Genomic DNA, 15054 nt, shown 5'->3' on the forward strand with positions numbered 1-15054 from the left:
CAGTCCAAAAAATAAGAACAGACCTGGCAAGAAGGCACAGGATGCAGACTAAGTGGAACGGGCAGACTCGGAGATACACAGGTAAAAATGAACCCAGAATTCCTGGCGGTGGGGGATGTTCACCAGCAAAATGCTCTGAGGGGAACCTTCAAAGGTGAAAGGTGACTGTCAAAACCATCATCGAGGTTAACAAGGACATGTCCTGAACATGGAAGTCAGAAAGGGCGGTATTCTGATGTATGTCTCCCGGGATGTCACTCATGGCTCCTCTAAGGTTATCTGAATTCTCCCAGAGTCCTCAAAAGTTACCAAAGGCAGAAAAGATGTGTTCCTCCCACAAGTCTAGCTTTGAAGCAATGTCTTCAGAGAGAGGGGAATAGGTTTCAAAATTCTGACCCTGAGAGCTAGAGTCAGAGATGCTGTTTGGATCAGTGAAGCAGTTCACCTCTACCTCAAGAGGCAGGTGGGGCTTCAAACACTTCATCTCAGTTCCAGGAGCAGAGTGGCTGAGGAAGATGTCTGGCCTCGCCGGGGGCTGTAAGGATTTCCCGCTCTGACGCCGTGACTTGGCTCGCCTATTCTGGAACCACACCTGCAAGCGGGGAGGAAAAAATGCTTTGGGTTGGAGTTCTTATGATACTGTTATGTACATAGTTCATAATAATAAATTCCAGCTTAACATCCCTGGGCTCCCTGCTCCGAAGACATGGTTTTGAGAAAGCACTTGGGTTGACGGTTAGAAGTTCAGAGCACCTAGCTTTCCCTGCCTCACCATTCCCAGATGCAAAATTGAAATAATGCCTGGTTCTATCTGTTCTTTATTTAGGGACAATTTCATGAAAAACAGGGTTACAAATTAGCAGCATTTAGAATTCTCAGGAGAAAATGCTACTCTGCTTAAAGATGATAGGCGTTAAAATTATTTAGAAAATCAGTTTTTGAAAGTCTGTACTCCCTTGTCAAACTAATCAAGGAGGTATTTTGCTCAGTGGACTAATGTGAATAAATCTTTCTGCTATTTCCCCACAAATACTGTGTGCTAATTAGGAAGCCTCTATGCCAACTGTTGAAACTGACAACTGTTGTGACCGCCAGAGATGCAGAAGAAACAAGTCTGCTCTTTCCCAGTGTTTAAATGAGGGCTCTTGGACACAGAGCAAGGTGCTACAGACAGGCAAAAAGACAGGCTTCTCACCACCAACTCCAAGATTCTGATCTAAATTACTTTAGACAATAAACACACCTTGTACTAGATTTTTCAAACTGTGACAACAAGCTCCAGATGCTTCAGGCTTTACCTCAAAATGCTGCATCCTTTCAAACCAAAATACCAGAACCAAAACTTGCCAAGAACGTGGCCTGGGAGTAACTTGGTAAGTCAGGCCTGCCCTCTCTCAGCTACCGTTCTCAAACTCAAAGCCAGAGGGAAACCTCACCCGCACCTCATCTGTGTCTTCTTCCTCGATGAGGAAAAGTGTATAAATACTTCCTATCACCTTCCCGCTGGGAATTACTTTCCGACCATTTCAAGGGACCAGCTAGCCTCCTAGGAGCCCTTATACTTAGCAATGAGACACAAGTCATTGAATACATGCCTGAATTGTTTCATTTAAGCCTAAGGACATTATCGTTCTTTTGCAGTCTAGAACACTGAGGCTCAAGGGAAGCAACTTGCCCAACGTCCCCCAAGTAAATGTGGCCTAAGGCGCCGGGCGAGTCCTGGCTTGGACTCCCCAGCGCCTCTCCTCCGGGGCACTGCGGACGCGGCGGGCTGCTCACCTGGATCCTGGACTCGGGGAGCAGGGTGAGCGCGGCCAGGCGCTCGCGCAGGTGGATGTCGGGGTACATGGTCCGGCGGAAGACGAGCTCCAGCAGCTGCAGCTGCTCGGGGCTGAACGACGTGCGCTTGCGGCGCTGCGACGCCGACTGGGCGGCCGCGCCTCTGGGGGGCGCCCGCGAGCCCAGGCCGGCGTGGGGCGGCGGGGCCCGCCCGGGGCCCCTGCCCAGGAAACCCGCGAAGGGGGCCGGGGCGCCGCGCTCGGGGCCGGGGCCGGGGGGCGCGGGGAGCAGGGCGGCCGCGGGGCTGGGGGCCGGCAGGAGCGCCCCGCCGGCGGGCGCGGGCCGGTAGGCTGGAAACGCGGCGCCCTCGGCGCCCTGGCGCTGGCGGGACCCTGCTGCGGCCATCGCTCCCCGACTCCGTGCGCCGCCGGGACGGGCGCGGCTGCAGTTATACCGGCCGGGCCCGCGGAGGGGCAGGCGCTGGCGGCGCCATCAAAGCGTGGACGCGGCGAGGCCCGTGCTCTTCGGGGTGCCAGCCCGCCCCCGGCCCCGCCAGACGCCGCGGGGATAATCGCTTCCGCTGACCGTGGGATGCAGGGAGCGAGGCGTGAACTTGGGCCCCGGCCCCCTCCGTCGCCTCCCCCGCCCATCCGCCGCCGGCCCCGCACCGCAATCAACATTTCCAGGTTTGCTGGGGAGGGGCGGCTCGGAGGGGCCCAGTGCGGACAGAACCTCCCTCCTCCGGGTCCGAGCGGCCAGGGCCTGGGCCGGCCGGGGTCTCACATGACCCGGGCATCCAGCCTTGTCCCCTGTCCCGCCAGTCCTCATCAAAGGTATTTATTTACCACCCCTGCTATGTGCTAGACCCTGTACCAGGTTGGTCAAACAGCCCAGCCCCTGTCCTCTGCGAGCCTCCCTAACACATCCTGAATCCCAAGGGGAACAAAGATAAAGGGACCTCAAGGCAGGCTGCACACTGCTCCTAAGAAGAGGGTGGGGAAGCTTCTGCCTGGGATATCCGCATGGGCCCACCCACAAGGCTATCCTAGGCAGGGCAGGGTTGACAATGTGCCCCCTTTAGCAGACACTTAATTTGGCCTCTCCAAAGGTTCCCAACAGTGCTCCAGACCTGTCTACTGGAAGGGACGAGCAATCATCGTTCTTTCCCCTGCCCCTGGGGCTCATGTAAGGCTCCCCGTGACTCTGCTTTGTGCTGAGGCTGTGGTTTACATATCTGCTCCCCCACTAGATTACAAAGTCTTAGAGAGCAGGAGCACACTTCTGTCATCCAGTCATCCACTGAGTGTCTGTCGTGTACGCCTACTCTGGGTGACGCACGGCGCTAGACCATCACTGAGTGTCAGCTGAATTGGATGTCACCCAGTTCACCTTAGAGAGATTCCTTACTTGATGACCCTGCTGCAAGCATACAATGCGTATTTGCTAATTCTTCTATACTCATTTTTGCCAATTGGAAAATGGAAAGAGCCCTATTCTTGGCAATATGATTATAAAAATAATTATTTCAAGTTATTTCTCCAAAGTAGATAATCTGAAAAATTTAAAGCCCCCTAAAGTGCTTTTTTCTATAGGAGCACATGAGTGCTCTACCAGTTTGAGAATGGCAACCCGAAGTTCAGGGTCAGCTGAAGACAACATTCACTGAGATTAGGGTCTGGAGTCTCCCCCTCCGGCACCTGGGCTGGCTGAGAGCTCTTGGCCATTATTTATATTTAGTCTGTCAGTAACTCGAAGTGGACACAAGGGAGGGCAAGGTGAAGCAGAAGACAACCGTCAGAGACGCCTCCTGTATACTGGGGAAAGCCAGTCCCCCAGGGAGGCAGTGGGGGCAGGAGGCGCGATCATCCGCAGCCAGGCTGGGAAGGATGAGGCCATTCGGGGTCACTGTCCTCTTCCGCATCCTCCACATTTCCCACCACAGTTCCTGTCACTGACTCCCCCAAATATCACAGAGGCCTGCCTTTCCTCCCCAAGTGCTAAGTGCTCTCTTCCCCGGGCTCTTTGTTGTTCAGGTCAGGCCCTCTCTGCTGTCTGAGGCCGTGCTCAAGAGCCCTGGTGTTTATTAAAGGAAGACCAGGAAAGGCAGCCGAGGGGGGCGACGGCTCCACTTCCACCTTGAGATCCTCAGCGCTGCCTGCCCTTTGATCCTGGCCTCGCTTTGATTCCATCCCTTCTCGCTGCCCAGGCCCCTTGAGTTTCTCAAGTTCATTTCGGAACCGTGGTTCCAGGAGACTGAAAGACAACACCCCCTCAAAAGGTATTAATGTGCCAGGAAAGCGACAATATGTTAGGAAGTCTTTTTTTGTTGTTGAGTCAGCACCGTATAAATGCAAATAACAAACACAAAATAGATTGTGAACCCGACGTGTTTTTAAAAATAACAATTCCTCTTCTTCCTCCGACCATTTCTACCAAAAGCCTCTCCCCACACAGGGGGATCTTTCACAAGCCCAATTCGCACAGCTAACCAATCAAGGTAAAAAACATTTCGACCTCAGAGAGAGGAAACTGTAGATTTTCCAAGCTTACGTCCGCATACTTGAAATGAAGAACTGAAACCATTAGCAGAATGTTCAGTCCTCAAACCTGACAGTCATCAAACGTTTCTTTCTGCAACAATGTACCTATTGAGCACTTGAAATGGGGCTACTGTGACTGAGACAGCTGCACATGTTAAAATTTCATTTTAATTTATTTGACTATAAATAGCCACGTGCAGCTGGTGGCTCCCACCAGCACAGCTCTATGCCATCGTCCTTCTTTGATAACTTTTTGTGTGCAGTACAGAGAGGTATCTGGTTGGTACAAAATTATACACTAAACTTGAATTCTAGACTCTCACTTTTACTGTTTGAACACAACTCTGGATCATTCAAGCGGTCACCTCATTTTATACCAGACAGTCTCATATGGATTTTGCTGAACGATGTATTAAATATTATTGTAGTTTTCATAAATGGTCTCTCTTCAAAACTGACAGTTTGGGGTCACTTGCTGGTTAAACGTTTATGATACTGTAAGTTTCTTTAACACTGTCATTTGACTTAAAACTCCTTTAGTTTTGATCACTTGTTCTCTTCTGACTATGTAACGAAAGTCTGCTGCTGAAGTTCTCTGAGTCCCTGTGGGACATGACATGGTATTGAATTAGTGCATATCCCATATCAGTGTGAAGTCATATTGGACAAGGACAAGGAAAGAGGGAGGCATCAGGAGAACACAGAACCTGCCAATATCTCTCTCTTCTCTGCTCCCAAATAATTTATTAAAGTATTCTCAGGCACCCGAGTAACCTAAGATCAATTCTGGATTTGTGTCCCGGCCTGCATGTATTGGGCATATATTTCCAAAATACTGTCTTTTACGGGATAGCCTGTAACAGCTGGGAGACATCTGTGCAGGTAAAATACCACCCCCAGTTTGTCTAATCAAACACAGATTCTTGGTGGATCTAGGATATAATAAGACACTTTTAAATAGATTCCAATCCATTTTAGATTAGATCCTGCTCTAGAAAAGGGTGGTTTTAAATAAACAGTTCCACTCTCTCAGGCATTTCGCCTTCGTAGTAACCCGAACTTTCTGTACTTGTTTAGATGAAAGAGAAGACAACTTCGGCCTCTTCTTCTTTTAGATTGAACTCACGTGCTCTGAGTGCCAACTCCGTGCCAGGCCCTGTGCTGCAGGACGTAAGAATTCCTCCCGCTCAGCGGCCTGGCTGCTTGGGGGATGTGGCTGCCCCACACTGATGAGGCCCGGCCAGCTCAGCTGCCTCAGCCCCCTTGGTCGTCTCCCTTAGACCCAGACTCAGCCCACGTCCATGTATCGCCCAAAATATGCTTGCACTTTGGGTTTATCTCAGTACAGACGGTGCCAGAGAGAGCCCTGTTTTTAATTTGGTTGCTTATGTGGGGATTATTTAAAGTCATTAGCCCTCAGACTTGTTCTCTACATACCACTTCTCACCAAAAAGGAAAAAATGCAACTTTAAGAAATGGCTCATTCTAGGCCTGGGACTAGCCAGGAATATACAAGCCTGGAATATTTAGTCATATCTAGAAACAAGAAAACTGTAACAAGTTACTGAGGTAGCAAACATTCTCAAGAAATAATTTGAAGAGGCTCCACCAGCCAAACATCGGATAATGCGAGCATCAGTAAGAATAATAATAGCAATAGATTGAAACACATTAAAATTCATTATTTCATAATGATCATGAAAAAAATGGGTCACCTCTGGAAGGTTCTAGGGAACAGACCCTTTATTCTGAAAACTGGTGGGCAAAGAGAAGAAAACGTTTATCCTGCCAGACAAACTGTTGATGAAGAGAAGCTTCTCCTTGTAGAAGTATTACTATCCTGCTGGCAAATGAAGACCGATGCTAGAATTAGAATGGCCCCATTTTGCAACCTGTAATGAAATAAGGGGCCTAAACAACGATCTTCATGGCTACTAACATCTGCTTCCTTGTAGAGATACACACCACTGCCTGTGAATCATTCCTGCCAAAATATAGAACCAGAATCCAATCCAGCCATTAGAGCTCACTGGTAGTTCAAAAGCAGCACAGAGAACAGGAACACGTCCCGTGCCACCACAGGGACACAATCAACAAAACCCAGACTGTGGGATATTCTACAGGACAAACAGCCAGCTGCTTTGTCAAATAATCAAATAAACTGCAAAAGAGACAGAGAGAGAAGGAGAGAGAACTAACCTATAGAGACCTAAAAGACATATCGACCAAATGCAGTGTTTGGATCCTGATTCAAACAAACCATTTTTAAATGCATTTCTAGGGCGAGCTGGCACATTTAAACATTGGATATGATATGGTATTAGGGAATTGTAGTTATTAATAATATATATTTTTAGTTTACATAGTGATTTTATGGTCATATTTTCTTTTAAAGGGCTCCTGTCTGTTAGCGATATGTGCGGAAATATTGGCAGATGAAAGAAGAATAATAATTGGCTTCAAAATCACCTAGTTTGGGGGTGAGGGGCAGAGGGGGCGAGATAGCGAAGAAACGACTGTGAAGTGAAATGGTAACAGTTGAAGCTGGGGCGTGAAGATTCCCTGCACTAGTCTCTCTACTTCGGTGGGTTTGAGATTTTCCAGTATAAAAAGTTTTTTAAAAATAGGCAAGATCTTTGAAAGAAGTGGGAGCTATTGAGCATAAGAACAGAAACACCATCTGGGGAAGGCAAGGTCTGTGTGTGTGTGTGTGGTGCTGGCTTTGTGAACCGGAAGGAGGGGACAGCAGCCCCGGTCCCTCCCTGTGGAGCTGGGGGCTGCGGGAGGACAGTGCGGAAGACAAGCTTCATTTTTCCTCATTTTTCCTCTGGGGAATGTGCGACAAGCCAGCCTGCACAAGTCACAGCCACCGCGTCCGGATTTCCTGTGCCCCCATAGGCCGCCCCGCCCAGCTGTGCTCAGAGCCCCGGGAAGTGGGGCTGCCGCACAGGCAGGGGCAGGTTTGGGCGTGGACTGGGCCGGGCTGAGCCTGAAAGGCGGCAGGTTTAGGAGGGTTGTGAGAAGTAAGTTGGGAGCAGAGGTGTGAACAAAAGCACAAGGGCAGAACGTGCAAGGCCTGAGGGACAGCCAGCCCAGCAGGTAGCTGGGCCTCGCCCCACAGGGAGACCGAGGCTACCCCAGCACTGATAAGAGGCTGCGACAGGGACTGGGCATGAGAACCCCAGAGGAAGGAACACCCAGAGAAGGACAATCCAGGTTCTCATTCCACTGCTCATGGGGAACTTTTTCTCCTGCCACAAATAACCCTTCACACAGGGGTCCTTTTCCTCTCCCGAGATGTCCTCTGCAAGTTTCTGGGGGCTCTGGGTAGAGTTCCAGGCATCTCTGGGAATTTTATCTATTATTAAATTTCCCCCAAATGAGGAGGTGCTGGAGGCTGTGTCAGCACAAGTGGCAAGAGGGCCACACACACGCGCCTGTAGTCCCAGCTACTCGGGAGGCTGAGGCAGGAGGATCACTTGAGCCCAGGAGTTTGAGGTTGCTGTGAGCTAGGCTGACGCCACGGCACTCTAGCCCGGGCAACAGAGCAAGTCTCAAAAAAAAAAAAAAAAAAAAAAAGGGCCACACAGAGGGTCAGCTTAGAACTGTTCATTTTGAAGTCTGGGAGAAGAGACTCCCCAACCACAGCCCTAACAGTGACCCTGAGTGAGGCTTAAGAAATCCACCCACCCACCCCACGTGGGGGGGGGGCGCATCCCCTCAGGCAGCTCAGGCTGGGTGGGGTGCAGGCCCGGCCCTCTTGGGGAAGCTGCTGGGGCCCACGCTGGAAGGTCACCCCTGCCTCCAGCACACTGGGTCCTTGTTCCTGGGCCAGAGGTGCCCATCGGGGCAAGAAGGCACCTACCCTGGGAACTTTCCAGAGTTGGGCGGACAACAGCAGGAGAACCTGGTGCAAATCCTGCACGTTGCCTCCTGTGGGCCTAACAGAGGATTTACCGGGTGTTGTCCAGCCTGGAAGCCCCTGGCCCTTGGCGGCACCGACACAAACAGGCCTTTGCAGGTGTGACTTCATAGATGCCGCCTTCCCTCCTGCTCTGCCTTTCCTCCTGCTCTGCCTTTCCTCCTGCTCTCCGTGGGGCGAAGGGTGACCCAGGAGGAGGAAACGGCTCTGGGGGCACGAGGTGGCTGGGATCAGAGCTGAGCTGAGCAAATCCAGGGCCTGGCCACCTACTCGCCCTTCAGGCCATCCTTCCTCACCTCTCGGACCCCACTATCCACTCCCCGCTTCTTCGCTAGGTTGAGTTGGTTCTTCCTCCTGATACTTGTTGCAAATCCCACCCACCCTGCACACCAGCCAGGTTCAAGTCCTTTTTGCCTTGGAAACCGAGTTTCTCTGCCTGACGCTGCCCACTTCAGTTTCGTGCTGTTCTCTGGTCAGCTCGTGTTAGTCCTAGTTTCTGTAAAGTTTTCTTATTATAGAAGTATTCTGTGCTACCTCAGAGAAATCAAATCAAATATAAGCCACAGCAAAAAAGAAAAGACCCATAAATGAATCATCTGGAGGCAGCCACTGTCAACCCTTTAATATAAAGCCCTTTCTATGTGCGCGTGTTCATCCATCTCTCTCTCTATATATGTACATTTCATGTATAGTTTTTATGTGCACTAATCTTGTGCACTATATTCCATAACCAGAAAATAATTTCTTTGGAGGCATGAATGTTTAGTATATTACTGTGTCCCCATGTGCCTAGAACATATAAAAACTGTAATAGGCTTTTAATACATATTCGATCAAGTAATTGAAAGAAATCTCCAGGCTCACAATCCAAAATCTGTGTGTGTGCACATTTGTAGGGGAAAAGTGAATTAAAATCGGGGGCTGGGTTTCACGCTTGACATAGTTTTAAAGTATTTGTATTTTTTTAAAGCAATCATGCCTTAAACTCCCGTAATGGTCTGTGTGTGCTGGGTGTGAAAGGACTCAGGATGTCCTAGGGGAACCTGGACGCCCCAGTGCTGGGAGGACCCTGCAGTTACCAGGCCAGTCCTGCTCCGGCAGCACCCAGTGCTGATTCTGGGCGTCGGAATAGATCAGAAACATGAGCCCGCCTCTGCTGCCCAGAACGAGAATGAGGCTTGGTGGAGAGCATGGTTTGATGACAGGTTTGCATCTCTTAACCTGGGCCCCGGCGCGGCACCTTGAGTGTGAGAGCAAAAGGGGTCGAGCCAGCCAGGGCCTGGGTGGGGAGGGGCTGGCCGAGGCTGTTTGGGGAGCATCTATCTCAAACCCTAGAAGGCCTCTTCCTGTTTTAGCCCACAGCTTTCCCTCTCAGCAGGAGTATATGCAGGGCTAATACTAAAGTGTGCCTGGTTGTCGTTCCCCAGCCTGGAGCCAGACAGGGGTGACCCCCACACATGGCCCCATCCGAGCAACTCCCTGCTCTGCCCACAGAGTCATCAGCGTTGCTGACCCGAGCCAGATAGACGGCTTGGGGTCTTCTCGCGTGTAAGTGTGGGTAAGAATGTGGGAGAGGAGCCCGGACCCCGAGTCCAGATCAAGGTCTTCCACAGGGCACTCAGCCCTCTGGTCTCCACTGCTCAGCTCCGTGGCCTGGGGTTCTTCATGTGATTGTCCGTCTTCCCCGGGAGACTGTTGGAAGCTGGGTCTGACTGTTCACCACACCCCAACCGCACCCAGCCCAGATCTGGTAGCTCATGAAGCCCAGGGAACCTGTCATAGTGAACAAACATGGGGGAGTCAGGTTCCTCCGTTCTGGCCGGCTGTGTGAGCTCCGGCAGTTTCCGCCCTCTTTGGTCAAGGCTCCAACTCCACGAACGGCGCAGGTTCTCGAATCTGTCTTCACTTTAGTCCCTTGTTAGTTACCGGGCTGCAGTCAAGTCCCTTAACCTCTCCGAGCATTGGTTTTCCCATCTGCAAAGGTGCCAGCAAGGAGCACAGGAACTTATCTATTTCCTTTTTAAAGCCGTATAGCCCCATCCCCGCACCCACGCATGCGTTACAAACCACTGCTCCTAGAGCATCTCGGCGATCCTTGCCGCGCTAGTGCTGTGCGAATGTTGTTGATGCTGCGGATTCGGTGCAGTGGAGACACACTCACTTCAGCTCCGCTCACAGCCCTCCCGCTGTCCACGGCCTCCACCTGGCCGGGCCCCTGGCGGGCACCCACACTGCCTGTCTGTCACGTCTCCCGCCCTGCTCTGCAAAGTCAGTGTTTTCCCAGGTGTGCTCATCTTGGCTCCCATCTGGCCTGTGAGCTCCTGGTGGGCAGGGCCGACTCAGGGCAGCTCCCACAGTGGATGCGCAGGCAGGAGCTGCAGGAGAAGCCGGGGCCTTGAACTCCTGAGGATATAGTGGTAAGGAGCTCAAGGCGCTGAGGTATAAGAGGACAAGGACAAGGACAAAGGAGGAGGGAGTCCATCCAAGAGCACCTCTCCGGTTCACTATCTCTTTCTGGAAGACTCAGCGGGGTTTCTTTCAGCCCTGCAGGTTTCTGTCAACTGATTTATCTCAAAAGGAGCCAGAGGGCTAAGCTGAAGATTTGGGGCTTTATAGCCTGGAGCAAGTGACAGCTTCTCCCAGAGCCTCAGTTTTGCCACCAGTGAAACGGGGTAAGTGGTTCTCGCCTGAGACCTTCTTCTTGGGGGTTCTTTGATCGGTGAAACTTTTCACAGCACTTTAAAAGACTCAGATGAAAGGCGACCGTGGGATGAAAGGGTCTTGGGGCCATATTAAGTTTCTCCTGGGTTTTTGAAGCCTTGGAGGAGCGGTGGAGGAAGTGGTCAGCTGACAGGTAGTTGTGAAGCCGCCCGGAGGCCCAGGCCGGGGGGGGGGAATTAGCATGCCAATCAGCCACACCTAGGGCGTGAGGGGGCCGGGAGGGGCACCCTTATCAGGGATGAAATCTGTCCGGCTGAGGAAACTGGGCCCAAGGGACGGAAGCCAGCAAGCAGCCTTGGCAACCCTGGTGCAGGCCTTCCCCAGCCCTGAGCCTCAGTTTACAGCGCGTGGAAGGAGGAGAAAGCGCGGTGGCTCCTAACTCGGCTACACCAGTGTTGGTGCTAATGCCACATCACAGTCTCCCAGGGAAATTGTAAAAGTTCTGATGCCAGGTTGCACCCCAGATGAAATAAATCTGAGTTCCTGGGGGGGGGACCCCAACGTCAGGAGTTTTTAAAGCTTCCCGGGTGATTCCTATGCGCAGCCTAGTTTGAAGACTACAATAAAAGGTTTCTAGAATCCTAGGATTCCATAGTCATGACTCACTTTCCCACCGTATGAGAAGACTGTGGGAATTTGGAGATTTAACTTGTATATGGGAGTCTTAGGAGCAGCCTATGTGTTCAGAACTCAATTATTAATTTATTTCCAACCATTTCTCAATTGTACCTTAGAAGGCAAAATACGGCAGAACTGAAATCCATGTATAATCTTTCCAGCACTCTTTCTGGTCAGGTTTTATTCTCCCCTTTGACCAATTATTTTTTTAAATTAGAGTAGGGAGCATATATTCAGGGCAACTTAAATCTATGCTTCCAGGAAAATAAAAAATATATTTTAAAAAATTAGAGTTGCAAGTAGATGATCCCATCAAGGTATTTTGAGTTTTGGATCTCGTTTCTGTTCTCCTGGCCCTCTTTGGTGGAAACAACACTGAACAGTGAAATATCTGAAAGCCAGTAGCCAAGAGAGAGAGGAGGAAGCAAGGATTAGCCACAAACCAGCAAATTATCTGCAGTAGGAGGGTGTTTGCAGCCCGAAGCCTGGTTCCTCTCCCTTTCTGCCTCAGAGACCCCGAGTCCGTGCCCCTCATCGCTGCTCACGGTAGACTTGGAGGGACAGCGCTGTCAGACTTTCACCAAGTCCCATGACAGGCTTTGGACCTGCCCTGGGACCCTGAGTGCCTGAGGGACACACAGAGGCCACCGCAGAGAAGAGATGACCTTGGAGTAGGACCACTTGCTGCACACGGTGCAGGGGCCCTGGGCTCTGAGGGGTCTTTAGGCCATCAGCCCAGACAGCGTGGGGACGTGGAAAGAGAGCCAGTGCTGTGTTGAGAGTTGCAGGGACAAAGGGGACAGACAGAGATGGCCAAATGCCCAGTGGGTTTTCATCTGTACCAAGTTCTTTGGTGCCTGGCCCCTCCTGCTGCCAAGGTGGGTGCTGCCCCCCTCAGTGTTCCAGAATTTCCCCTCACCCCCGATGCCTGAGGCTCTTTAGAGACCCCTGATTTCTGCCCTGGTTGAACACAAGGCCTGGCAGACAGGAGGTGGCCTTATCTGCCCTGGCAGCTCCCTCGTGCCCACCTCGCTGTTGCAGATGCAGCCGTGGACGGCAGACCCTTGGGACTGAATACGTCGGGCTTTTATTACAAAATCTTTTCCTGGACTCTGACCAATAGTGCACTTCATGTAGACTCAAGTCACAAACCTTCTGAGCCTTAGCTCTCAACACATCCACTTAGAAACAAGCAGTGACTCCGCATAATGCAATGAGGCCCTACTCAGCCTGTTGAAAGGAGAAAGCAGTGTCCATGAGAGCTAGACACTTTCCTAGATGCTCTGCACACAGTACTTCAACGAATTCCCCAACAATCCACTTTTCATATACTATTTCTCCCATTTGACAGGTTGGGAAGCTGAGGCTCTGTGAAGGTAGATGAGCAGCCCAATTTCCCGCAGCTTGTATGTGATAGGGATGAGTCTGCCCTCCCTTCCAAACTCCTCTCTGGCTGGGACTGGTGGCTCAGGCCTGTAATCCTAGCACTCTAGGAGGCTGAGGTCAGGAGTTCAAAACCAGCCTGAGCAAGAGCAAGATCTCGTCTCCACTAAAAATAGAAAAATTAGCTGGGCATGGTGGTGTGCGCCTGTAGTTCCAGCTACCTGGGAGGCTGAGGCAGAAGGATGGCTTGAGCCCAGGAGTTTGAGGTTGCTTTGAGCTAGGCTGACGCCATGGCACTCTAGCCCGGGCAACAGAGTGAGACTCTGTCTCAAAAAAAAAAACTTCCTACCTCCACCCTGGGGACTCCGGAGTCCACGGGAGGCCGTGGGAAAGACAAAGTCGCCTACCTCAGCACTTCCCTGCCTGCTTCTAGCCATTTAGGGCAACCAGGAATCAAGCCCTTCCTTCCACAGGAACCCCAAAGAGACTAGATTTTGAGATGACACCTCTGTCCTCAGAAAACCAATTTCAAGACAAAAGGATATGGCCTGGCTCTGTAATCCCTCAGATCAACGTGCTCTCCAAAGAAGCTGTTCAAATTTAGGCCACTTGCTGTTCGGTCTCCACAGCACACAACGACCCTCAGTGGGTTTCGAAGTTCTTCCCCAGCCTACGTGGATCCTTGGTGTTTCCTATCCTGTCACTGGGGCTCTGACGGTGTGTCTAGGACCCACACCGAGAATCCCTCTTTCTCTGCTAGAAGGCCAGGCCAGTGTAGCATCCCAGGGGGATGCGAGGCAGCGGGAGGGACTGATACCCTGAGCATATCTGGTGGGTCAGCAGGTGTGGGCTCTTCCATCGGCTGGCAGCGACTTGGGCCGACCCTTAAACTCTCAGATTTCTCATCCATATAGCATGAGCACTGGACTCCCGGGTTCCTTCCAACTCCGTGACTCAAGCCCTTACCTAGCCAGTGCTGGGAGAAAGAATAATTACTAACAATGAGTCTTTGCTGGATCAAACTTCAGTCAGCTTCCTGAACCTCTCCTAGGCCCATCTGTGCACTTCCTTGTAAAATCCAGTTTTAGCAAGAGCTCTCCCTAGTCAGGCCAGCAAGAACCCTGCGCCCTCGACATCTGATCATCCTCAATATCTGATCCAGTTCCTCATCCTCCACCAGCCCCAGGTGATGTCTGATCACCTGGCCTGTCTTCAGCAAGCGTCCTGTTAAGTGGCTTTAGCCGGAATCCCCCTTACCCCTCATGTTTCCTCTTACCCATTTTCTGTCTGCTGACCCCCCACACCTCACCCTGCTCCCTGGCTACAAATTCCCACTTGCCCAGACTGTGTTCCGAGTTGAGCCCAATCTCTGTCCCCCACGTCAAGACCCAGTTACAGCGGTCTCTGTACCTGTGATGATGGTCCTGAGTGAAGTCTTCCTTACGGTGCTTTAACAAGTGTCATTGAATAATTTTTTCTTTCTTTCATTTTGAGATACGGTCTCTGTCAACAAGGCTGGAGTGCAGTGGCACGATCATAGCTCTCTGCAGCCTCAAGGTGCTGGGATTACGGGGATGAGCCAAGCACCCGGCCAATAATTTTTTCTTTAACATCACCCAGTACAACCACCTTCTGGGACAAGGCCCCGCTGCCCTTCCCCAGGTTGCCGAGAGACACCTGCACAGGTGCGCTCATCGCTCCTGTTTGCTGTGGCCTCCACCACCCACAGTTCCAGGGGTGCCTACTCCTGGTATAATAAACTAGGGTACATTGGTTCAAAGGAAATCTGGACTCCAACGAAAACGACCTGTCACTTTAAATGTACTATCGTGGAAAGAGGTCCCCGAAGATATTATGAAAAGAAAAAAGCAAATTGCTAAACAGGATGTATAGTAAAAACACATGTGCATGTTTTTTAAAAGGCCCAAGCCTGTGTATACATGTATATATCTGCATCTGCACAGAAAACATTTCAGGGAAGGCTACATAAGGAACTCGCACCTCTGGGAAGTGGGACTGGGTGGGGGAGGGGAATTTAACCTTGTACCCTTACCCTTCAGTGCTGTGTGAATCTTTTTTTTTTTTTTTTTT

At 51.1% G+C, this 15054-nt stretch overlaps 1 protein-coding gene across 2 annotated transcripts; it reads right to left on the reverse strand.

Annotated features, from left to right (window-relative positions):
* Nucleotides 1-190: 190 nt before the first annotated feature.
* MIXL1 (Mix paired-like homeobox) lies at nucleotides 191-2184 on the reverse strand. Of its 2 annotated transcripts, none has more exons than XM_012644368.1 (2): nucleotides 1780-2184; nucleotides 191-592 (listed from the first exon to the last, which is right to left on the reverse strand). In XM_012644368.1, exons 1-2 carry the CDS (start codon nucleotides 2182-2184, stop codon nucleotides 299-301), a joined length of 699 nt encoding a protein of 232 aa, XP_012499822.1. In that variant the 3' UTR covers nucleotides 191-298. The 2 variants fall into 2 exon arrangements, with proteins under 2 accessions (XP_012499822.1, XP_012499821.1); XM_012644367.1 differs by having other exon boundaries at nucleotides 299-615; nucleotides 1764-2184.
* Between the last annotated feature and the right edge of the window lie 12870 nt (nucleotides 2185-15054).

The sequence above is a fragment of the Propithecus coquereli genome, unplaced genomic scaffold (assembly GCF_000956105.1).
Source record: "Propithecus coquereli isolate 6110/MARCELLA unplaced genomic scaffold, Pcoq_1.0 Scaffold210, whole genome shotgun sequence".
Taxonomy (NCBI): domain Eukaryota; kingdom Metazoa; phylum Chordata; class Mammalia; order Primates; family Indriidae; genus Propithecus; species Propithecus coquereli.